The sequence below is a fragment of the Vipera berus genome (genome assembly GCF_964194415.1).
Source record: "Vipera berus genome assembly, chromosome: 1".
Classification (NCBI taxonomy): Eukaryota; Metazoa; Chordata; class Lepidosauria; order Squamata; family Viperidae; genus Vipera; species Vipera berus.
This window is the reverse complement of record NC_138202.1, coordinates 356,508,125-356,533,467: the sequence shown is the minus strand read 5'-3', so window position 1 is coordinate 356,533,467 and position 25,343 is coordinate 356,508,125. Positions and strand designations below refer to the sequence as shown.

The 25,343-nt window shown below is 45.6% G+C and overlaps 1 protein-coding gene across 1 annotated transcript in view; it reads left to right on the top strand.

Annotated features, from left to right (window-relative positions):
• The window catches only part of BCAS3 (BCAS3 microtubule associated cell migration factor), a 720,894-nt gene that overhangs the window by 353,104 nt on the left and 342,447 nt on the right, over positions 1 to 25,343 (top strand). Inside the window, exon 18 of the mRNA XM_081346686.1 lies at positions 14,700 to 14,744. Within this exon, the coding sequence (XP_081202812.1) occupies positions 14,700 to 14,744 (45 nt within the window). The remainder of the gene's footprint in view (positions 1 to 14,699; positions 14,745 to 25,343) is intronic.

The window sequence follows — 25,343 nt, the reverse complement described above, 5'->3', positions numbered from 1 at the left end:
CCCGGGGGCCGGATCCTGCCCGCGAAGTGGTTTCATGCGGCCCACGAAGCCATCCTGGAAAGAGTGAGGGAACGGCCCCCGCTGCCTTGGCCCTGGCCCAGAGACCCTCCTTCTGCCAGAGACCCTCAGATCTGTCCCACTCCTGCCCAGGCCCCCATAGGCACCCTTGACGCGAATGATGTAGAGCTGGCCACGCCCACTCAGTAGGCCATACGCACTCTAGCCACACCCACCCAGTAGGCCACGCCCACCCTGGCCATACCCACCCGGCCCCCTGAGGGCAACCGCAATGCTGATGCGGCCCTCCATGAAATTGAGTTTGACACCCCTGTTCTAGTTCCTAGTACCAGGAATGTGCTGGTCTCCTGGTCAATGCTGCTATCTACCCCTTCCTTAGCACAGCTCACAAGTTCTGGACGGGATCAAAATATGTTTTATGTAATCCCCAAGTATAAATGTTTCCAACTCTATGTCATGGTGGCACAGTGGTTAGAATGCGGTATTGCAGGCTGTCTCTGCCCACCACCAGGAGTTCGATCCTGACTGGCACAAGGTTGACTCAGCCTTCCGCCCTTCCGAGGTTGGTAAAATGAGGACCCAGATTGTTGGAGGCCATAGGCTGACTCTGTAAACTGCTCAAGAGAGGGCTGTAAAGCACTGTGAAGCGGTATATAAGTCTTAAGTTAAATTGTTATTGCTTCCTTTCTTCTTTCTCTCCCTCCCTTTCCTTCCTTCCTTCCTTCCTTCCTTCCTTCCTTCCTTCCTTCCTTCCTTCCTTCCTTCCTTCCTTCCTTCCTTCCTTCCTTCCTTCCTTCCTTCCCATAGTGGCAGAGTACTTAGAATGCAGTATTGCAGGCTAACTCTGCCCACTGCCAGGAGTTCGATCCTGACTGGCTCAAGGTCAACTCAGCCTTCTGTCCTGAGGTTGGTAAAATGAGGACCCAGATTGTTGGGGGCAAAATGCTGACTCTGTAAACAGCTTAGAAAGGGCTGTAAAAAGCACCATGGAGCGGTATATAAGTATAAATGCTATTTTTATTGCTATATACCAGTGGTGGCAAACCTGTGGCACGCGTGCCAGAGGCGGCACTCAGAGCCCACTTTGTGGGCACGTGTGCCATGCCCCGGAGGTGGCAACCGTCCCCCTTCAACCAGCCGCCCCCAGGTCCCACGTGGCCAGATGCATCCCGGCACAGCTGTTTTCCCTCCCCCCCCACATCCCGTCCCTCTTGGCCTCGCATGCTCTCCTTTTCTTGAGCACGACCCACTGCATCACCTCCTCAGCTGTCGGCCAGCCGTCCAGCTCAGAGGCGGCTTCTCTGAATTGCTGGCGGTGGGCTGCGGAGCCCCAGAGTGTGCCGGTTGAGGAGCTGGCAGGCTGTGGCTGCTGACGGACACCGTTGGCCCCCATGCGCTCGCTGGCCTCTTTGTGCGGGGGCCGATGGTGTCAGGCAGCAGATGCCCCGGCCATTGCCTCACCTTGCCTTGCGGCAATGGCACCCCCGTCCTGCCTCGCTTCACCCCACAGGACGAGCCTCCTGCCCACCGCCCCACCCGCCAGAGACCCCCTGGATCTCCCCCAACCCTGCCCAGCCCCCACAGGCGTCCATCCCCACGAGCATCATCGAGGTGACCACGCCCACTTTGGCCACACCCACCCAGTCTGCCATGACCACCACAGCCACGACCACCCAGTGGGCCACCTCCCACCTGGCGATAAATAGGTGGGTTTTGGGTTGCAGTCTGGGCACCCGGTCTCTAAAAGTTTCACCATCACTGCTATATACTGATCTTTATGCTAACCTAAAATGACTACAGGTAGTCCTTGACATACCACCACATTGTTAAGTGGTCAGTTGTTCAATGAGTTGGGCCAGACAGCTTTCATGCCTAAGGCGAGACTAGAATTCACCGTCTCCTCCTTTCTAGCCTAGTGTCCTAACCACTAGTCCAGGGGTCCCCAAACTGTGGGCTGCAGCCCGCTAGTGGGCTGTGGCCTCCTGGCCACCAGGCCCCGGGACAGGCTGGCCAGTGTGTGTGTGTGTGTGTGTGTGCACCCCCTCACTTGCCCTAGCGCCACAGCCACGGGGTGCAAAAATGGGATGCTGCCATGCTTTGGGGCGTGAAAATGGGATGCCGACACCGCTGTGCCTCAGGGCGCGAAAATGGGCCACTGCTGCACTGCGGGGCACAGAAATGGATGCTGCCACACTGTGGGGTGCAGAAAAGGGCCACCGCCGCACCACGGGGCACAAAACTGGGATGCCACTGCACTATAGGGCACAAAAGTGGGCTGCCTCCGTGCTATACAAGGCGTAGAAATGGTGGCTGTGGGGCGCAGAAACAAGGCATTGCGCCATGCAAGAATGGGGCAGGGCTAGTGAGTATCACATGGGCCTTAGCCCTGCCCCGTGTGCGGCATGTGCGTGCTCGCAGCCCCGTGTACACATGCACACACACATGTAAAATGCTTCCCCCTTCCTTTTCCTCCGGTCCGCCAACCTGCACTAGACTTAAACTGGCTTTTTAAATAAAATATTGCCAGTTTATTAAATGCCTTTGAGCATTAACAAGAGCATAGCTGTAAACAATGACACAAATAAAAAGGATCATCGCTAAAGAAGAAACGCTGTTCTTTTGAGACAAAAGATATTTTTTTAAAAAAACCAATACTTTTTTAATATATGTTTGCATGTGTGTATGTGTGTCACTTTTACAGTTGGCATTAATGACGCTGGAAAAAAAACTTATTAGTTATTGTTTTTCATACATATGACCGCCGCAGCGTCCCCACAGACACGTGACCAAAATCCAGAGGTTTGGCAAATGACTCATATTTATGACGGTTGCAGTATCCTCGGGTCACGTGATCCCCTTTTCTGACAAGCAAAGTGAATAAGGAAGCCGGATTCACTTAACAACCATGTCACTAAGTGAACAACTGCACTGATTCACTTAACAAATGGGGCAAGAAAAGTCATAAAATGGGGCAAAAATCACTTAACAACCGTCTCGCTTATCAGTGGAAATGTTGGCGTCAGTGGTAGTCGTAAGTCGAAGACTAGCTGTACTTCTGTATGCAAGTGGTGCTCAGTTTAGTAAGTACCTGAATGGTTTGCAATAAATAGTAGATAAATTGCATGGATGGAACATGGAACACGTGTCTGCAAATGGATGGAGCGAACAATTCCTCGTTCAACCTACCTGAATAATAATAATAATAATAATAATAATAATAATAAAAAACCTAGAGTTTGTGAGCTTAGGAAAAATGCTTACTAATATGGGGAAAGAGATGGAGAAATATCAAAATGTACAAATGCTGGTAAAATTTAAAACAGAATTTTAAATTGTAACATATAAGCAGATGTACAGGAGAAAAAACGTTGTCGCACGCGGTCCTTCTTTTTCAGTTTAATGAAAAGAAGGACAAGGGGTGATGTGACAGCATCTTTGCAACGTTTGAGGGGCTGCCCCAAAGAAGAGGGAGTCAAGCTATTCTCCAAAGCCCCTGAAGGCAGGACAAGAAGCCACAGATGGAAACTCATCAAGGAGAGAAGCAACCTGGAATTAAGGAGAAACTTCCTGACAGCTGGAACAATTAACCAGTGGAACAACCTGCCTCCAGAAGTTGTAGGTGCTCCAACACTGGAGGTTTTTAAGAAGAGACTGGACAATCAATTGTCTGAAATGGTACAGTTTTTCCTGCCTGAGCAGGGGGTTGGACTAGAAGACCTCCAAAGGTCCCTTCCAACTCTCTTATTCTGTATTCTGCAAGTTCCCCATCAGAGGGGTAGGTGAGCAGAGTTGCGACTTGTGATGCGTGCTTTTGCCGCTTCCTTTTTTTGGCTAGGCGGTTGGGGAGATTTAACTCACCCGCCTTCCTTCCTGTCCTCCTCCTCCAGATGTCAAACCCAAAGTTTTGGTTTTGGATTCTCAGAGCAGCTGAGATCTTTATGTTCTCTAGATTCCCCCTGAGACCTTATCTAGGCTTGGGATCTTTTTCTCTTTTGCAAAAAAAACAAAAAACAAAACAAAACAAAAAACCCTCTGTACCGGATCTGAAGATATTGTAGGTCAATGGTGGAGCAGCTGCTCAGCTTGCAGAAGGTCACATGTTCAATCCCTGCCATCTCCAATTAAGAAAATCAAATAAGCAGGGGAGGAAAGATTAACAGGACAGTGTAGAGGAGAGCAATTTAAATGAGGCCACAGCGGTCTAGAAGGAAGAATGTGATTCAGGGTTTGGATAGCTTTATGGATGCAGGAAGTCCTTGGTACAGTCCCTTTTATCTTCTGTTTAAAAGGACAGGTAGCGGTGATGGGGGAACAGACCATTCCCAGCAAGAAATCTCAAAAGAACCACTCCTAAGCAGAGCAAGCTCCGGAGAAAGTGTGCCACATTGGGAACACCGCGTCCAGTTCTGGTCATAATAGCAATGGCATTGAGACTTATATACCGCTTCACTTGTGCTTTGCAGCCCTCTCTGAACGGTTTTTACAGAGGCAGCATATTGCCCCCAACAGTCTGGGTCAGGGGTGTCAAACTGCTGGCCCCGCGGGCCAGACGCGTCACGTGGAAGCTGCGCCCACCCCATTGCCAGCAATGGCAAAACCGTCTTGATGACGTCAGTTTGACATGTCTGATCTGGGTCCTCATTTTACCGGCCTCGGAAGGATGGAAGTTTGAGTCAACCTTGTGGCGGTGAGAATCGAACTGCCGGCGCTGTGCAGAGTTAGCCTACAATACTGTATTCTGACCACTGTGTCACCATGGAAAGGAAGGGAGGGAGGGAGGGAGGGAGGGAAGGAAGAATAGCAATAGCACTTAGATTTATATACCGCTTCACAGAGCTTCAAAGCCTTGGAAGGATGGAAGGCTGTCAATCGAACTCCTGGCACTGGGCAGGGTTGGCTTGCAATAGCAATAACACTGAGACTTATTATATCGCTCCACAGTGCTTTACAGCCCTCTCTAAGCGGTTTACAGAGTCAGCATATTTGCCCCCAACAATCTGGGTCCTCATTTTACCGACCTTGGACGGACGGACGGCTGAATCAACCTTGAACCAGTTGAATCGAACTGCCAAACTGCAAGCAGCCGGCAGTCAGCGGAAGTAGCCTGCCTTGCTGCATGCTAACCACTGCACCACCACGGCTCTTGATAGAATAAAAAAAAGAATCTGAGGCCTTAGAAAGAGTGCAGAGAAGAGCAACAAAGATGATCAGGGGACTGGAGACTAAAACATATAGGGAACGGTTGCTGGAATTGGGAATGTCTAGTCTAATGAAGAGAAGGACGAGGGGGGACATGACAGCAGTGTTTCAATCTCTAAGGGGCTGCCCCAAAGAAGAGGGAGTCAAGCTATTCTCCAAAGCTCCCGAAGGCAGGACAGGAAGCAACGGATGGAAACTAATCAAGGAGAGAAGCAACCTAGAACTAAGGAGAAATTTTCTGACGGTGAGAACAATCAATGGAACAGCTTGCTTCCCAGAGTTGTGGGTGCTGCATCACTGGAGGGTTTTAAGAAGAAGAGTTTGTCCAGGATGCTATAAGGGGTCTTGGTTTGGCCAGAGGGTTGGACTAGAAGATCTCCAAGGTCCCTTCCAGCCCTATCCTTTTATGAAATTAGATGGGTTTAAGGTAAGGCAGTTCCTCAGATCTTCTATTAAAGAAGCCCTGTCACTTAGAGACAGAGTAGGCCTCCTCCGGCAGAAGGTCCCCAATTAAATTCTTAGCCCCTTTTGGGGAAACCAAAGGAGAGAGCAGGTGGCCGCAAAGAGCATCTGGAAAGATTCTGCAAAAAAGATTTTTTTTTGGTTGGAAACTGACCAAAAAGAGAAGCAACCTGGAATTAAGGAGGAACTTCCTGACAGTGAGGACAATTAACCAGTGGAACAGCTGGCCACCAGAAGTTGTCGGTGCTTCAAAACTGGAGGTTTTCAAGAAGAAGATTGGACAACCATTTGTCTGAAATGGTATAGGTTCTCCTGCTCAAGCAGGGGGAGGGACTAGAAGACATTCTATTCTATTCTATTCTATTCTATTCTATTCTATTCTATTCTATTCTATTCTATTCTATTCTATTCTATTCTATTCTATTCTATTCTATTCTATTCTATTCTATTCTATTCTATTCTATTCTCAAAGATTTCTATTCTATTCTATTCTATTCTATTCCATTCCATTCCACTCCACTCCACTCCACTCCACTCCACTCCACTCCACTCCACTCCATTCCATTCCATTCCATTCCATTCCATTCCATTCCATTCTATTCTATTCTATTCTATTCTATTCTATTCTATTCTATTCTATTCTATTCTATTCTATTCTATTCTATTCTATTCTATTCTATTCTATTCTATTCTATTCTCAAAGATTTCTATTCTATTCTATTCTATTCCATTCCATTCCACTCCACTCCACTCCACTCCACTCCACTCCACTCCACTCCACTCCACTCCACTCCACTCCATTCCATTCCATTCCATTCCATTCCATTCCATTCCATTCCATTCCATTCCATTCCATTCTATTCTATTCTATTCTATTCTATTCTATTCTATATTCTATTCTGTTCTGTTCTGTTCTTTCATTATTCTGTTCCGTTTTGTTCTGCTCTATTCTATTCTTGTTACCCCATTTACCGAAAAATAGACTCCAACGTCCACAGAGCTTTCCCATTAACGAAGGAAAGTAGAAGGGTTGAGGTATACAGGTACTTCTCAACTTACAACCACCCTTGAGCCCAAACTTTCTGTTGCTAAGTGAGACATTTGTTAAGTGAGTTGTGCCCCACTTTAGGAACTTTCTTGCCCTCCCCCTTAAGTGAATCGCTTGCAGTTGTTAAGGGAAGCTGGCTTGCCCATTGACTTTCCTTGTCCGACAGCGGCAAAAGGGGATCGCATGACCGCGGGACACTGCAATTGTCGTTGCGTGCCACTTGACAAGCGTCCGAATGTTGATCACGTGACCACGGGGGAGGGGAGGAGAGGAATGCTGCAACGGTCATAAGTGTGGGAAACGGCTGTAAGTCACTTTTTACAGTGCCGTGGTGATTTTTGAACGGTCACTAAGCGAACGGATGTAAATTGAGGGTCGCCGGTGTAAATGTGCTCAGTAAATATATCCCCTCCATCTTCGCGGACTCCCAACGTCCGACACTGAATGTGGCCGTAGTGTTGACGTAGACGTCATCCAGGTAAAGTTGTCTGAAGGTTGTTGAGTCATAGCAACTGAACTTATTTATGTTAGCGTGGGGTGCTTTCGCTGCTCATCCGGCCAGCTTCCTGAGTCAGAGCAAGCTTAGTAGTAGCGTTGGTTTGCCACTGGCTCTTCTATAGCACCAGGTCCCACCCCCTGCTTTCCGTGTAGGAGAAACTCAGTGGGCAAGGCGGACGGCACCGTTGCCTTGAATTGCAAAACCAGCCTTCAATTGTCTGTGGAGGTTCTCCGTCGCCCAGGTCATGGTTGTCCCGAAGGTGCTTTTTTTCAAGAGGCCACTGGACTTTTCCTTTGAAGACGTTCCGCTACTCCTCCAAGAAGCTTCTTCAGCTCTGACGGGATGGTGGGGAAATGGGAGGATTTATACTCCTTGCAGACAGCCGGTCGTTTGCCTTCTTTTGGAGAGAGTCGTTAAGTGTTAATCCCACTTTACGAGGCCTCGGTAAGGCCACACTTGGAATATGGCATCCAGTTTTGGTCACCGCGATGTAAAAAAGATGTTGAGACTCTGGAAAAAGCGCAGAGAAGAGCAGCAAAGATGATCAGGGGACTGGAGGCTAAAACATATAAGGAACGGCTGCTGGAATTGGGTATGTCTAGTTCAGACATGTCAAACACAAGGCCCGGGGGCTGGATGCGGCCCGCGAAGTGGTTTCATGTGGCCCGTGAAGCCATCCTGGAAACAGTGAGGGAACGGTCCCCACTGCCTTGGCTCTGGCCCAGAGACCCTCCTTCTGCCAGAGACCCTCAGATCTGTCCCACTCCTGCCCAGGCCCCCCATAGGCAACCTTGATGAGAACAATGTAGAGCTGGCCACGCCCACCCAGTAGGCCTTAGGCATTCTAGTCATGCCCACCCAGTAGGCCACGCCCACCCTGGCCATACCCACCCGGCCCCCTGAGGGCAACCGCAATGCTGATGCGGCCCTCAATGAAATTGAGTTTGACACCCCTGGTCTAGTTTAATGAAGAGAAGGACAATGGGGGGACATGATAGCAGTCTTTCAGTATCTCAGGGGCTGCCCCAAAGAAGAGGGAGTCAAGCTATTCTCCAAAGCACCAAAAGGCAGGACAAGAAGCAATGGATGGAAACTCATCAAGGAGAGAAGCAACCTGGAACTAAGGAGAAAATTCCTGACAGAACAATTAACCAGTGGAACCACCTGCCTCCAGAAGTTGTGAATGCTCCAACACTGGAAGTTTTTAAGAAGAGACTGGACAGCCATTTGTCTGAAGTGGTGTAGGGTTTCCTGCCTGAGCAGGGGGGTTGGACTAGAAGACCTCCAAGATCCCTTACAGCTCTATTCTATTCTATTCTATTCTATTCTATTCTATTCTATTCTATTCTATTCTATTCTATTCTATTCTATTCTATTCTATTCTATTCTATTCTATTCTATTCTATTCTATTCTATTCTATTCTATTCTATTCTATTCTAATTCTAATTCTAATTCTAATTCTAATTCTATTCTAAATACAGTTTTCTACTTCCTCAACTCACACCAAAGCCAAGCTTAGAGAACTGAGATGACAGGTCAGAACTTTCATAGGTTGTCCTTACGTTATGACTGCAGTTGAGCCCAACATTTCCATTTCTAAGTGAGACAGTTGTTTATGCAACCTTTCTTGCCACAGTTGTTAAGCGAATCGCTGCAGTCGTTAAGCTAGCAACACGGTTGTTAAGCGAATCTGGCTTCCCCCATTGACTTGGCTTGTCACAGGGCTTCAAAAGGGGATCATATGACCCCGGGGGACGCTGCAACCATCATAAATACATGCCATTTGCAAGCGGCCAGATTTTGATCATGTGACCATGGGGATAATTTTATTTTTATTTTTTTTAATCCCATTTATATCCCGCCCTTCTCCGAAGACTCAGGGCGGCTTACAATCTAAGCACAAATCAAATGTGCTTAGCAATAGCCTTCATTCTATGTATATACCTGCTTGTTAGGGCTTTCACACACACCCCAAGCGGCATTATTACAAAGTCAGCTTATTGCCCCCAACAATCTGGGTCCTCATTTTACCTACCTCGGAAGGATGGAAGGCTGAGTCAACCTTGAGCCTGGTGGGATGCGAACCTAAAAGAGTCATGAGTCTCTTTTTTTCCCAGTGCCATTGTAACTTCGGACGGTCACTAAATGGGTAGCTGTAAGTCGAGGATTACCTTTGAGGGCACGTCCAAACGCCACACAAACAACTGGTGATACTGAACAACTCATAAACATACTGATTTTACTGGAACAGGGCTGTCTCACTCAGAAATCTCGGAAGTGTGTGGCCCGCTGTGAAGTTACTCGTTGTTACCCTAGGACAGAGGTCACCAACCTTCCTTGGTTGCTGGACCGGAGGGAAAGGGAGGGGGGAAGCATTTTACGTGACGCAGATGGGGCGTCAGGCACCGCGCCCTGTTTCCGGGCCCTGAGGTGCCGCATCGGCCTGTTTTTGCGCACTGAGGCTCAGCGGCATCCCATTTTCATGCCCTGAGGTGCGGCATTGGCCTGTTTTCGCACAGTGTGGCGTCCTGTTTTTGCACCTAGCAGCGCGGCAGCAGCCCATTTTGGCACCCCGTGGCACGGCGATCTCCTGTTTTTGTGCCCCACAGTGCAGCACTATTCTGGTTTTGTGCCCCACCATGCACCGACGGCCTGTTTTTGCGCCCGGCAGCACGGTGTCGGCCCGTTTTTGCGCCCTGAGGCCCGGCGGCATCCTGGTTTTGCGCCGCATGGTGCACTGACGGCTTGTTTTTGCATCCTGCAGCACGGTGTCAGCCCGTTTTTGCACCCTGAGGCACAGCAGCATCCCCTTTTTGCACCCCTGGCGTGCCAATGGCCTGTTTTTGTGCCCCGCAGCACTGTGTCGGCCCATTTTTGTGCCTTGAGGCGCATCGTCATCTGTTTTTGCACGGCTTTTTGTTTTTGTGCCCTGTGGCCCCTGCGCTAGCACAAGTGGGGGACGGTGCGCACACAAATGTGCACGCTGGCCAGCCTGTCCTACGGTCCGGTGGCCAGCAGCCCACGGCTTACTACCGGGCCGCAGCCCACAGGTTGGGGACCCCTGCCCTAGGACAATCATGGTTAGTGAAAGACCTCAACCCGGACCTCTCTCTTCAACTCGGTTATTGAGTCAATCGGTGCCATCCTGCCTCTCACGCGCGTCTGCTTTATTGGGTTGTTTTTCATTTTAATTCTCTCTAAGGCTTGGGGTTTCCTTTGGTCTTTTGAACTTGTCATTGTTATTTGTATTTTTCCCCCAAACTTTTGGAAACTTCCCTTTGATCATTAGCCATGTGGGGTTTGTGTCTCTGTCTGTGTACTTTGGGCGGGTGAGGAGGGGAGACGCTCTTTGTTCAGCGTCTCGCCAGACCCACATTTTAAGCGGGGTGGGGGGTGGGGGAAGGAGTCTTCCAGATTTTTGGAAAGAGGGAGGTTAGTGAATCTGCTTTGTGGAAGGAAATGCTGCATGCGCACTCTTGGGTTTTGCCTGCGTCCCATGCGCCAGGTCCACATGCCGTGCTTAGGGTTACCCCCTTTCCTGGCCAGTCAGTGGGATCAGGTGTGTTTGAATTGGGACCTGAGGATCTGCCACCCTTTGGCTTCCCAAAGCTGTGGAAGGGAAGCCACAAATCTGGGTCTCAACATTAGCACTTTGCTGGGCAGGACCCAGCCCAGCTCAGATACTACAGGCTGTCCTCGACTTACAACCGCAGCTGAGCCCCAGATTCCTGTTGCTAAGCGAAACATTTGTTAAGTGGATTTTTTTCCCCCATTTTTTTTCGACCTTTCTTGAGACGGCCGTTTTAAGTGAATCACTGCAACTGTAACGTTAGCAACACGGTTGTTAAGTGAATCCGGCTTCCCCATTGACTTGGCTTATGAGGAGGTCGCAACGTTTTATCCCGTGACCCCGGGACTGTCATACTGTAAGTATGAACCAGTGGCCAAGCATCCGAATTTTGGCCACGTGACCCTGGGGATGCTGAAATGGCTGTAAGGGTGAAAAATGGTCATCAGTCCTTTTATTCAGTGGCGTTGTAGCTTGGAATGGTCACTAAATGAACTCTTGTGAGGACTCCCTGTATTCTGTTTTTAACGATTGCTACATACAACGCGGTTATTCATCCCCAACATCTATACCAGTGTTTCTCAACCTGGGTCACTCGTAAGAGGGGTGGAGTTCAACACTGCTTGACGCTTTTTTTTTTACTTATTGCTGTTCTCGTGCAACATAAATCTATTAGTGTTTAGCAGCCTCTTCTGCAGATTTTCGCTGCAGCCAGTAACTGCAGCAGGAATTGTCAAATCTGGTCCCGATGCTTTTGAATATCTGGGCACAGCTGTGCTTTAAGCCAGCATTCCCCAACCATTACGGCTTGGCAGCCCTAGCAGGAGAGGGAGAAGGGGAACCGTCCTGACACTCACACAAGTTGAATTTTGCACGTGTGTATGTTTGTGTGTGCTGGCCTGCCACTCACGCAAGTCGAGCGGTGTGCGTCTGCGCCAGCCGGCTGCTGGCGTGGCCTGCTTCCGAACAAGCCATGGCCCGGAGATTGAGGACCCCCTGCTTTAAACGACAGGTCGGCTTACAAAGCTGTGCACCCTTAATGGGTAGGGGTCTCCAACTTGCACAAGCTGTGGGCTGGCATGCTCACAGCTCAATGGCGCAGGCCGGTTTCCCTCTTCCACCCCTGCCGGGCCGCCAAGTCGTAAAGGTTTTAGGGATGACTGACGTACGACGCAATTGTATGAACAGGTAGTCCTTGCCTTACAACCAAAATTGAGGCCAAAATTTCCATTGCAGAACGAGATGGTTGCGAGGTGAGTTTTGCCCCATTTTGCGACATCTCTCGCCATACTTGTGAAGTGCGCCCCTGGAGTTGTTAAGTTAGTAGAAGAGCTGATCAGCCACTCCAGGTTCCCCATTGACTTTTGTTGTCAGAAGGACCCAAAAGAGGATCACCTGACACACACACACACACCCCAGGACACGGCAACTGTCATAAATATGAGTCAGTTGCCAAGCGTCTAAATTTTGATCTGGGACTATGGGGATGCTGCAACGGTTGCAAAAGTGAAAAGTCACCTTTTTTCAATCTGATTATAACTCGGGACAATCACTAAATGAACAATTGTGCATTGAGGACTGTCTTGTCCCTGTTGCCTTTTTCCAGTGTCCGTGGGGACGCACTGCATCTCAGATTCTCCTACAGGGAATAAATAAATATACGTAGCCCTTCCACTTATAATATACGTAAATAAATTCAGAGTTAAAACAGATGAAAAGGATTTAACCTGAGCCGTTTCCGCAATCCAGTGACTTTTATATTTGAAGGGTTTTTTATTTTATTTTCAATGTGTCATTTCAGTGAATAATAATAATAATAATAATAATAATGATGATGATGATGATGATGATGATGCCGTGAAAGCGAAGATACAAAAATCTACTGACAATCCAAATTGCCGATTTTGCAACTACAAAGTTGAAACTGTTTCACATTTAATATGTGAGTGCAGCAAAATCGCGCAAACTGATTACAAAGCTAGACATGACCGCGTTGCTAAACTAATCCACTGGGCATTGTGTAAAAAATACGACTTGCCTGTGTCCGAAAAGTCGTGGGAACACAGGGTGGAAAAAGTTGTCGAGAATCTTGTGGGACTTCCGAATACAGACAGATCGCCATTTGGAACACAACACGCCAGATATCGCAGTTGTAGAGAACCAAAGCGTACAGCTGATTGATTTCGCTGTACCAGGAGATGCCAGAGTCGAAGAAAAAGAACTGGGAAAAATTACGAAATACCGCGACCTGGCCATTGAAACTGCGCGATTATGGATGAAACGCGTAACAGTGATACCCATTGTCATCGGGGCACTGGGAACTATGTCCAAAAACTTTGCAAAACACATCAAGAAATTGCAGCTTCCTGCAATAACTCCAGCAAAGCTACAAAAAACCGCGCTACTCGGAACATCTTACATTTTAAGGAGATACCTGGTTGATACCTAGGATGCTGGCAGCAAACCCGTGTCAACCACTAGTGCCAGTCAATTTGAGTGTTCAGTTTCATGTTTTATGAATAAAAGCTTTATAATAATAATAGTAATAGTAATAATAATAATAGTAATAATTAATAATAATAGTAGTAGTAGTAATAATAATAATAATAATAATAATAATAATAATAATAATAATAATAATAATAATAATAATAATAATAATAATAATTGGAAGGGACCTTGGAGGTCATCTAGTCCAACCCCCGCCCCCGTTCAGGCAGGAAACCCTATTTTGAGCAAGTACAGTTCAGACTTTGGGCTGCTCCCTTTGAAAGTAAGTAATACCAGGAAGACGAGAGAGGAAATTGTGTTATGCATTTCGGTAATGAGGAACAGGTATTATTTTCACTAGCACCTCTGAGTTTCTCGTGATTTTTTTTTCCCTAGTGGGAGGGGAGGGAGCTCAAGGATAACTCGCCACAGCCAACTTGGTCCTCAAGTTACAACCATTCATTTAGTGACCGTTCAAAGTCACCACAGCGCTGAAAAAAAAGTGACTTAGGATCCTTTTTCGCGCTTACCACCGTTGCAGCATCCCCACGGTCACGGGATCAAAATTTGGACACTTGGCAACTGGCTCGTATTTATGACGGTTGCAGCGTCCCCTGTGTCTCTGTGTGTGTGTGTGTGTGTGTGTGTGTGTGTGTGTGTGATCCCCTTTTGCGACCTCCTGGTGAGCAGAGTCAATGGGGGAAGCCAGATTCACTTCAACAACCGGATTACTAACTCAACAACTGCTGTGATTCGCCTCGTCCCCGCCGCAAGAAAGGTCGTAAAGCGGGACAACGTTCGCTTCCTCAGTGTCCCGCTTAGGAGCTAGAAATGTTGGGCTCCGTTGTGGCTGTTAAGTTGAAAAGACACACACACACACCCATGAAAAAATGGTGGCACAGAACCGCGAAAAAAGGATGCCCGAGGAAACGTGGAGGACAAAACCTTTAGAATATTTTTTTAAAAAATTGTTTTAAATAATTTAAAGAATTGCTGAATTGTCTCGGGGTCAGTTGGACGTGGCGAGTTGTCCCATTCTGTTTTGGGCGATTGGGGGAAGGGGGGGGAAGGGAATTTTTTTTTCTTTTTCTTTTCTTTTAGGAAACCTAAAAGAAACCCCAGACTGAGAGGTTTTAATTTTAATTGGGTTTTAGTTTTAAATTTCGGGGACTTGAATTAATTAATTGTTTTAACTGATTTTAATTTTTGTATGTTATGCTTTTAATTTTCCCTGTAAACCGCCCTGAGTCCTACGGAAATAGGGCGGTATATAAATTTAATAAAATAAATAAAATAAATAAATAAATATTGTTAAAGTCAGTATATTTTAAGGCCAGGAGCTGGATGCGTTTTGCTCATTGATCATGATCTCTCCCCTTTAATTCTCTGTGCGTTTCCCCCGCTTTCCGTGAAGACCTTACCTCTTTGGAGCAGGGTGCTTTTCCATCAAAGCTCCGTGGTGAGTGGATTCCCAGCATGTCTCCTTGTTAATTGGCTGGACGTGATCCTTCCTGGCTGCCTCCGCTTCCTCCGTTGGCCTCCATGCCTGTCTCTCTCTCTTCTTCTCGTTCGCTGGGGGTGCGGATCACGCCTTACACGGTCATAATACAGGTGGTGCTCGATGTACAGCCGTCCGCTTAGCGTACCATTCAAAGGTACAGCGGCAAATGGGGGGGGAGAAAGTGACTTATGACCGTCGCAGCATCTCCGTGATCACGGGAACAAAATTCGGGCACTTGGCAACTGGCATGAACTTATGACAGTTGCACTGTCCCGGGGTCATTTGTCATCTTCCCCGCCGGCTTCCGACAAGCAACGTCAATAGGGGGCAGCTGAATTCACTTGCAGTTAACAACCGTGGTATAAAATGGGGCACAACTCGGTTAAGAACTGCCTCGCTTAACAACGGAAATTTTTAGTCTCGGTTGCGGTCGTACGTCGAGGACTACCTCTATCTGAGTTTGTGGGCAGAATTAAGAATGTTAACCAAGGCGGGTTGCTTAACTCTGTCCAGAGTTTTCCACCCCTTTTATTTTATTGACGTATTGATTTGTTCAACTGAACATGCTGCCCATCTTCCCTAAAAGAGACTCTAGGCATGTCCACTCATTAAGTAATTTAAGTAAGTGGAAGGACTTTAGTGGGCTTGTCTGCTACGCTGGTTCCACGTGGTTGTTCCTTCCAAACATCCTAAGCAGACCGAAAGACCCAGCGACCCCAGAAGAAGCAAAAGTAGTCATCTACAACATACAGTGTGAAGGACTGCAGCAGCCACTATGTAGGACAAAGAGGCAGAAGACTGGCACAACACTTCCATCCTGGCTCAGGAATTCTGGGAGTTGAAGTCCACGAGCCATAAAAGAGCCAAGGTTGCCCACCCCTGATCTAGTCGTACCCCAAGGCAGATCATCACTCTGAGAAGACACTTGTGCATAGGCTTGAGCGAGAAAACAGCAACAGATAGTCCTCGACTTACAACCATCCACTTAACAACTGCTCAAAGTTACAATGGCACTGAAAAAAGGGACGTATGACCAGTTCTCACACACATCACCACTTCAGCATTTCCACAGTTACGGCGCTTGGCAACCAGTGTGTGTGTGTGTCTGTGTCTGTGTGTCTGTGTGTAGAGATAGAATAGAATAGAATAGAATAGAATAGAATAGAATAGAATAGAATAGAATAGAATAGAATGGAATGGAATGGAATGGAATGGAATGGAATGGAATGGAATGGAGATGGAGATGGAAGGGACCTTGGAGGTCTTCTAGTCCAGCCCCCTGCTCTTGCTGGAGAATTTACTGATAGTAACAGCGTGCCAGAGTCCTGAGATTATCATTTGTGACTTTTCTGTGGAGCTTCTGACAAGCTTCTGACAAGAGCCTTGGTGGAGCAGTGGGCTAATGCCTCCTTAAGTAACACCAGCTGCCTGCAATTAGTGCAGGTTCAAGTCCCACCAGGCTCAAGGTTGACTCAGCCTTCCATCCTTCCGAGGTAGGTAAAATGAGGACCCAGATTGTTGGGGGCAATAAGATGACTTTGTAATAATGCCGCTTGGGGGGGGCGAAAGCCCTAATAAGTAGGCATATACATAGAATTGAAGGCTATTGCTAAGCACATTGATTTGTGCTTCTTAGATTGTAAGCCGCCCTGAGTCTTCGGAGAAGGGCGGGGATATAAATGGAATTTTTTTTTTTTAAAAAAAAGTTAAGTCAGTGGAGGAAGCCCAGTCACTCAACAACTATATTACTAACTTGACAAGCGTAAGCATTCGCTTAACAACCGCAGCAGCAGCAAAAAAAAAAAAAGGTCGTAAAATGCGGCATGGCTTACTTAACAGCTGCCTTGCTTAGCAAAGCGAAAGTTTGGTCTCTGTTGCGGTCATAAGCTGAGGACTATCTGTGACTGAATTCTCGGTGTGTGGAGAATTGTCCGTGCCTGAGATGAAGAGGTTTTCCTAACGTTTCAAGATGGCAGTTTGAGAGCCTCACAAACAGGGCTGTGCTCTCTCTCTCTCTCTCTCTCTCTGCCCTTATGGATTTTGGCTGGGCCTTTTCTCTGAGGTAATAAAAAGGCATTTTGCGGTGACCAAAAATCAGATATCCGGATATCCAGTCCTTGAGCAAATGAAAGACGAAAATAAGTAAGCGGTCCTCAGCGTACAACCGTTCGTTTAGTAACGGTTTGAAATAACAATCGCACTGAAACAAAGTAACTGATGACTGTTTTTCGCACTGACGACCGTTGCAGCATCCCCTATAGCAGGGGAAGGCAACCTTGGCTCTTTGTTGACTCGTGGACTTCAAGTCCCAGAATTCCTGAGCCAGCCATGCTGAGGGGAAGGGAGAGGTTTCCAAGCTGAGCCATGCCGGCTCAGGGATTCTGGGAGTTGAAGTCCACGAGTCATAAAAGAGCCAGGGTTGCCTTCCTCTGGCCTATAGTCATGTGATCAAGATTCAGATGCTTGGCAAATGGCATGTACCTATGACGGTTGCAGCGTCCCGGGGGGGTCACATGATCCCCTTTTGCGACCTTCTGACAAGCAGAGTCAACGAGGAAGCCAGATTCATTCAATCAATCAATCAATCAGAATAGAGCTGGAAGGGACCCTGGAGGTCGTCTAGTCCAGCCCCCTGCTCAAGCAGGAGACCCTATACCATTTCAGACAAGCGACTGGACACTTAACAACTGTGTTACTAACTTAGCAATTAAAGTGATTTACTTAACACCTGTCATAAAATGGGGCAAAATTCACTTAACAACTGTCTCACTCGGCGACAGAAATGTTAGGCTCAGTTGTGGTCTTAAGTTGAGGACCGCCGGTTGTTCTTCTGCTTTTTCTTTTTTTGCGGGGTGGGGGGATGGGGTGGGGGTGTCAAGCTGTTCCTGCCTTCCGTCACTTTGAGTGATGAATGCAAGGACCTTGGGATGATTGACACTCAGTTGTGTTGACTTTAATGTTATAATCTTAACGTGATTTTAATCAGCTTTTTGTAGTTGTTTGCCTGTTCACATTAACAGATGCTGCCTGTGAGTTGCTCACCACAGAATTAAGTATCTCTTAAGCTTTGATCTCTGGTTCAAAGAGTTTGTGCAGGGTTTTGAGGAATTTCTGAAAAGCTGACACCCAACAACACAGCCTTGTTGGCTCGCCTGCCTGTTGTGCATTTTGTGGGGTTGTCCTCCAGATGGGGAAGGTGCGGGATAAAGAAGGAAAGCCATGTTTAATGTAGCGGGGGCACATATTAAAAAAACCCTCTCCTTGAGAAAAAAAGAACACACACACACACACACACACACACACACACTTGTGTATATATATATATATATATATATATATATATATATATATATATATATATATATATATATGCAAAAAATAAAATAAAAAAAATCCAATCGACTCCAAAGTATTTCCAGCTGCTTCTCCCTGAAACAGTTCGTTTTCTTCCCCAAATCATCTCTCTTTAGAAGGTCCCCATCTGGTGTTTCCAACATCCTTGATATTTTATTTTTTAATTAATTTGTTTCTATCCCACCTTTATTATTTTTGCAAGTAACTCAAGGCAGTGACCTCCTCCAATTTTCCCCACAACAACCACCCTGTGAGGTAGGTTTGGTTGAGAGACATTTAATGACCCAAAGTCTCCCAGCTGGCTTTCATGGCTAAGGCAGGACTAGAACTCACCGTCTCCTGCTTTCTAGCCTGGTGTCTGACTCCCAGACAAACCTGGCTCCCTATTGTTTGTTCATTGTTCTTGTACTGGGTTTTTATCCCTGTAAGGCACTTGGAGTCACTGAGAGTGAGTTGGGCAGCCATATAAATAATAGAGTAGAGTAGAGTAGAGTATAGAGTAGAACAGAACAGAACAGAATAGAACAGAGTAGAATAGAAACAGGAAGAAGAATAGAATAGAATGGAATGGAATAGAATAGGATACGAATTATTAGGAATAGAATAGAGTAGAATAGAATAGAATAGAATAGAATAGAATAAGAATTATATGGAATAGAATAGAATAGAATAGAATAGAATAGAATAGAATAGAATAGAATAGAATAGAATAGAATAGAATAAGAATAAGAATTATTAGGAATAAATAGAATAGAATAGAATAGAATAGAATAGAATAGAATAGAATAGAATAGAATAGAATAGAATAGAATAGAATAGAATAGAATAGAATAAGAATTATTAGGAATAAATAGAATAGAATAGAATAGAATAGAATAGAATAGAATAGAATAGAATAGAATAGAATAGAATAGAATAGAAACAGGAAGAATAGAGTAGCGTAGAACAGAACAGAATAGAAACAGGAAGAAGAATAGAATGGAATCAAATCGAATCGAATTGAATAAGAATTATTAGGAATAGAATAGAATAGAATAGAATAAGAATTATTAGGAATGGAATGGAATAGAAATAGAATAGAATAGAATAGAATAGAATAGAATAGAATAGAATAGAATAGAATAGAATAGAATAGAATAGAATAGAATAGAATAGAACAAAATAGAAACAGGAAGAATAGAGTAGCGTAGAACAGAACAGAACAGAACAGAATAGAAACAGGAAGAAGAATGGAGTGGAGTGGAGTGGAATGGAATGGAGTGGAATGGAATGGAATAGAATGGAATGGAATGGAGTGGAGTGGAGTGGAATGGAGTGGAGTGGAATGGAGTGGAATGGAATGGAATGGAGTGGAGTGGAGTGGAATGGAATGGAATGGAATAGAATAGAATAGAATAGAATAGAATAGAATAGAATAGAATAGAATAGAATAGAATAGAATAGAATAGAATAGAATAATATCAGAATAGAATGGAATAGAATAAGAATTAGAATAGAATGGAATGGAACAGAACAGAACAGAATAGAACAGATCAAAGGAAAAGGGTAGGATGTGGGTTGCTTGTCAAATAGGCACCAGCAGGACTTTGGGGTAAACCAGCAGAGAGGATTCTTATTGCACCCATCAGAGTAATCACAGCCTCCTGACAAATAGAGATGATGTTGGCTTGAGTCAAGATTAAAAGCTCCAGATTAAAGCGAAGACTATATGGAATGTAATAGACTTCAAATCCTTGTATATGCACTTGTAAGAGTCTCTTGTGGTCCGTTTGAAGCTGCGGTTATAGCGCATTTGAGGAAACGAACCCCCGTTTGCTTACACAGCAATTGGCTTTTCTTTTCCTTTTTTTTAAAAGAACTATTTTTCTTTTAAAGTTGAGTCGCCATACTGTTTTCATTAGAGTCTTAATGAGACGTAAACTCAAGTCAGCATAATTGGGCATAGATTTGTCAACTCGGCTTGTGTTGAGTAAAGCCAACAACAACATGAAAAACCTTGTAATGACTTCGAGTCATTTATTTTAACTATCTCACACACAACCCTGCATAAGAGAGGATTTGGAATGTGCGGTGCTTTGGGCAAAGCGAATAAATGACGTGCCACATGCACACTGGCAAGTGGCCCAGTATGTTCTGATTAAAAAAATAAGTCCCTCGCCCTTTGGGATAACAGAATCACAGAGTTCGAAGGGACTTTGGAGGTCTTCAAGTCCAACCCCCTGCTCAGGCAGGAAGCCCTCTCCCATTTCAGACAAATGGCTGTCCAATCTCTTCCAGTTTTGGAGCGCCCACATCTTCTGAAGGCAAGTTATTCCACTGGTTAATTGTCCTCAGTTTCAGGAACTTTCTCCTTAGTACGTTGTTGCTTCTGTCCTTGATTGGTTTCCATCCGTTGCTTCTTCTCCTGCCTTCAGGCACTTTGGAGAATAGCTTGACTCCCTCTTCTTTGGGGCAGCCCCTGAGATATTGGAATGCTGCTATCATGTCACCCCCAAGTCCTTATTTTAGTTAAATTAGACATGCCCAATTCCTGCAACCGTTCTTCATATGTTTTAGCCTCTGGTCCCCTGATCACCTTTGTTGCTCTTCTCTGCCCTCTTTCTAGAGTCTCAATATCTTTTTTACATCGTGACGACCAAAACTGGATGCCGTATTCCGAGTGTGGCCTTACCAAGGCCTTGTAAAGTGGTATTAACACTTCACATGATCTTGACTCATATCTCCCTGTTACATGACATGGAAAAGATTTGCTATCCCCCATGAGCCGCAGAAATCACCCCTTCCTTACTGTGCCTCAAAACAGAATCTCCATTGTGTATCTCCCAGGATCCCAATGTTGCTGAGCTCTCAACGTGGACTGACAAACATGGAAATAATTTGATAACACACTACTACTTCTGGCCATTGGTCCTCAAGTCTGAAAAATTAAGACTTTCAATATAAGTAATAATAATAATAAAGTTGGAAGGGACCTTGGAGGTCATCTAGTCCAACCCCCTTGCTCAGGCAGGAAACCCTATACCATTTCAGACAAATGGCTGTCCAGTCTCTTTTTAAAAACTTCCAGGGTTGGAGCATTCACAGCTTCTAGAGGCAGGTGGTTCCACTGATTAATAGTTCTAATTGTCAGGAAATTTCTCCTTAGTTCTAGGTTACTTCTCTCCTTGATCAATTTCCATCCGTTGCTTCTTGTCCGGCCTTCAGGTGCTTTGGAGAAGAGCTTGACTCCCTCTTCTTTGGGGGAACCCCTGAGATATTGGAAGACTCCTGTCATGTCACCCTCGTCCTTCTTTTTATTAAACTAGACATACCCAATTGCAGCAACCATTCCTTGTATGTTTTAGCCTCCAGTTCCCTGATTATCTTTGTTGCTCTTCTCTGCCCTCTTTCTAGAGTCTCAACATCTTCTTTACATCGTGGTGACCAAAAGTAGAAGGATAGTTTTAAGTCAAAATATGTTAATGAATTCCTCAAGGTAACACGCAACTTGAGAAGTACGAGAAGGTGGCAAAGAAGCCAGTGGGCATTAATGTTAAATATTATGCCCTGCTGAACTTTTCCAATACAGGTGGTCCTCAACTTACAACAGGTCATCTAGTGACCACTCAAAATTACAACAGCACTGATGAAGTGTCTTATGACCATTTTCCCACACATATGACCGTTGCAGCAGAAGCTTTGGGAGGGGTTAGTTCAGGGCTCAATACACCTCACAGGGAACGTGCCTAAAGCAGACTTAATACAGGTAGTCCTCACTTACAACAGTTCATTTAGGGACCTCTCAAAGTTACAACAGCACAGAAAAAAAAGTGACCTAAGACCCTTTTTCAACTTAACAACCGTAGCAGCAGCAGCACCCCCGTGGTCATGTGATCAAAATTCAGAGGCTTGGCAACTGCCGTGTACTTATGACGGTTGCAGTGTCCCGGGGGATAAACCGTTGCGACCTCCTCATAAGCAAAGTCAATGGGGAAGCCGGATTCACTTAACAACCGTGTGACTAACCTAACAACGGTGGCAAGTAAGGTCCTAAAATGGGGCAAAACTCACTTAACAAACCCCTCGCTTAGCAACAGGAGCTTGGGGCTAAGTTGTGGTCATAATTTGAGGACCACCTGCATGTATTTGATAATGCAAGTCCAGGAAGCATCCATCTACCCACCCAGGTTTGAAGCCTCTATCTCCTTTTCCCCTCCTTCTCCCTTAAGGCTAACCACAAGAATAATCGTGTTTAACAAGACTGCCCTTCTCTTGTCTACAAAACATCATTCTTAAGCTGCAAATGTTTTGGCACCGGAAGCTGGAGCTTCCAGCCTGAGACGGAGAGAAGACGTTTATTTTAATGACCGTGGTGTAAATAGAGCATCCTCAATTCCGTTTCCTTGAAAACTGTTTATACAGTTTTTTGCGAGAGAAAATCGTAACTCTGTGGGCCACGGAGGGCTTGGGAAGAAAACTGACCTTGCAGATTATGGTCAGCTCCCAGGGAACAGTGGCAGATCCCAAGGATTTTGCTGTCCTCTCCTACCGGACGTGTCCGTGCACAATCTCCACGTTGCCCGGCGTTAGGGAGGCTTTGCATCTCTGGCTTCGAACTTTGCTCACACAATCCTGGGCTTGGGGGTGGGGGTGGGGGGGTGGGGTGGAAATGACATCAACCGATCCCTTTTGCTCCCTTTCCTCCTGGCTGAGATGAAAGGAGTCTTCATGATCCTAGGCTTCCAAAAATCCTAGAATTAAGGAGAAATTTCCTGGCAGTGAGAACGATTAATCGGTGGAACGACTTGCCTCCAGAAGTTGTGGGTGCTCCATCCCTGGAGGTTTTTAAGAGGAGATTGGACACCCCATTTGTCTGAAATGCTATGGGGTTTCCTGCCTGAGCAGGGGGTTGGACTAGAGGACCTCCAGGGTCACTTATAACTCTGTTGCTTTGTATTCTATATGCTGCCATTTAATAACATTGGTGAAGTTGGGAAAAGGCTATCAGAATACTCATTTTTTGCTTCCGTAGACCCACATGTTTTTCCTTTGCAAAACATGCGATTCTGCTTTATGCTAGCACCTGTACAAGTAATATCTCATTTCTAAATTCTAACTCATCCTTCATTCTTCCTTTGACCTCCCAACATTTGAGCAACTGTGTTCAGGTAGTCCCTTACGACCTATGACCATAATTGAGCCCAAAATTTCTGTTGCTAAGTGAGACAGTGGCTAAGTAAATTTTGCCCCATTATATGACCTTTCTTGATCCGGTTGTTAAGTGAATCACTTCAGCTCTAGAAGCTGTGAATGCTCCAACACTGGAAGTTTTTCAGATTGGACAGCCATTTGTCTGAAATGGTGTAGGGTTTCCTGGCTGAGCAGGGGGTGGGACTAGATGTCCTCCAAGGCCCCTTCCAACTTGGTTGTCTTTATTGTTATCCTCTTATAGAGTCTGCTTTAGGCTCCTTCTGTCTGGTCTATTGGGTCCTAACCCTTCTGTCCATTGGGGAACGGAAAAGCAATTAAAAGTTGAATTCGCATTCCACGACCTCAACTGATCCCAAAATTTCCGTTGCTGAGATATTTGTTAAGCGAGTTTTGCCCCATTTTACGGCCTTTCTTGCCACAGTTTGTTAAGCGAGTCACGGCAGTTGTTAATGTGGTCATTTGACTGTTACGTGAATCCGGCTTCCCCGTTGCCTTTGCTTCTCAGAAGGTCGCGAAAGGGAAATCACGTGACCCCCAGGGACCCAGCAGCCGTCATAAATACGAGTCAGTGGCCAAGCGGCTGAATTTTGATCACGTGACCACGGGGGTGCTGCAACAGTCGTACGTTTGAAAAATGGTCACAAGTCACTTTTTTCGAACGGTCACTAAATGAACTGTTGTATTAAGTCTGCTTTAGGGGCGTCCCCTGTTAGCAGTGGTGGGATTCAAACAGGTGAACAAACGGTTCTCGGTGTGGATGCCGCTTCCGGAAGTCCTTTCTGGGCCTGGGCAACAAAAAATTAGCTCCCGGTTCTGCCGAACTGGTGTGAACTGGCTGAATCCCACCACTGCATGGATGGATGGATGAGAGACAGACAGACAGACAGACAGACAGACAGACAGGGATGGATGATAGATAGATAGATAGATAGATAGATAGATAGATAGATAGATAGATAGATAGATAGATAGATAGATAGATAGATAGATAGATAGATAGATAGATAGATAGATAGATAAGATAGATAGATAGATAGATAGATAGATAAGATAGATAGATAGATAGATAGATAGATAGATAGATAGATAGATAGATAGATAGATAGATGATAGATAGATAGATAGATAGATAGGGACGGATGATAGATAGATAGACAGACAGACAGACATAGATGCAGTGGTGGGCTTCAAATATGTGAACAACCGGTTCTCTGTGTGTGGATGCCACTTCTGGAAGTCTATTTTGGGCCTGGGCAACAAAAAATTAAGCTACCGGTTCTGCTGAAGTGGTGCGAACTGGCTGAATCCCACCTCTGCATGGATGGATGGATGAGAGACAGACAGACAGACAGACAGACAGACAGGGATGGATGATAGATAGATAGATAGATAGATAGATAGATAGATAGATAGATAGATAGATAGATAGATAGATAGATAGATAGATAGATAGATAGATAGATAGATAGATAGATAGATAGATAGATAGGATAGATAGATAGATAGATAGATAGATAGATAGATAGATAGATAGATAGATAGATAGATAGATAGATAGATAGATAGATAGATAGATAGATAGATAGATAGGGACGGATGATAGATAGATAGACAGACAGACAGACATAGATGCAGTGGTGGGCTTCAAATATGTGAACAACCGGTTCTCTGTGTGTGGATGCCACTTCTGGAAGTCTATTTTGGGCCTGGGCAACAAAAAATTAAGCTACCGGTTCTGCTGAAGTGGTGCGAACTGGCTGAATCCCACCACTGCATGGATGGATGGATGAGAGACAGACAGACAGACAGGGATGGATGATACATAGATAGATAGATAGATAGATAGATAGATAGATAGATAGATAGATAGATAGATAGATAGATAGATAGATAGATAGATAGATAGATAGGGACGGATGATAGATAGATAGACAGACAGACAGACATAGATGCAGTGGTGGGCTTCAAATATGTGAACAACTGGTTCTCTGTGTGTGGATGCCACTTCTGGAA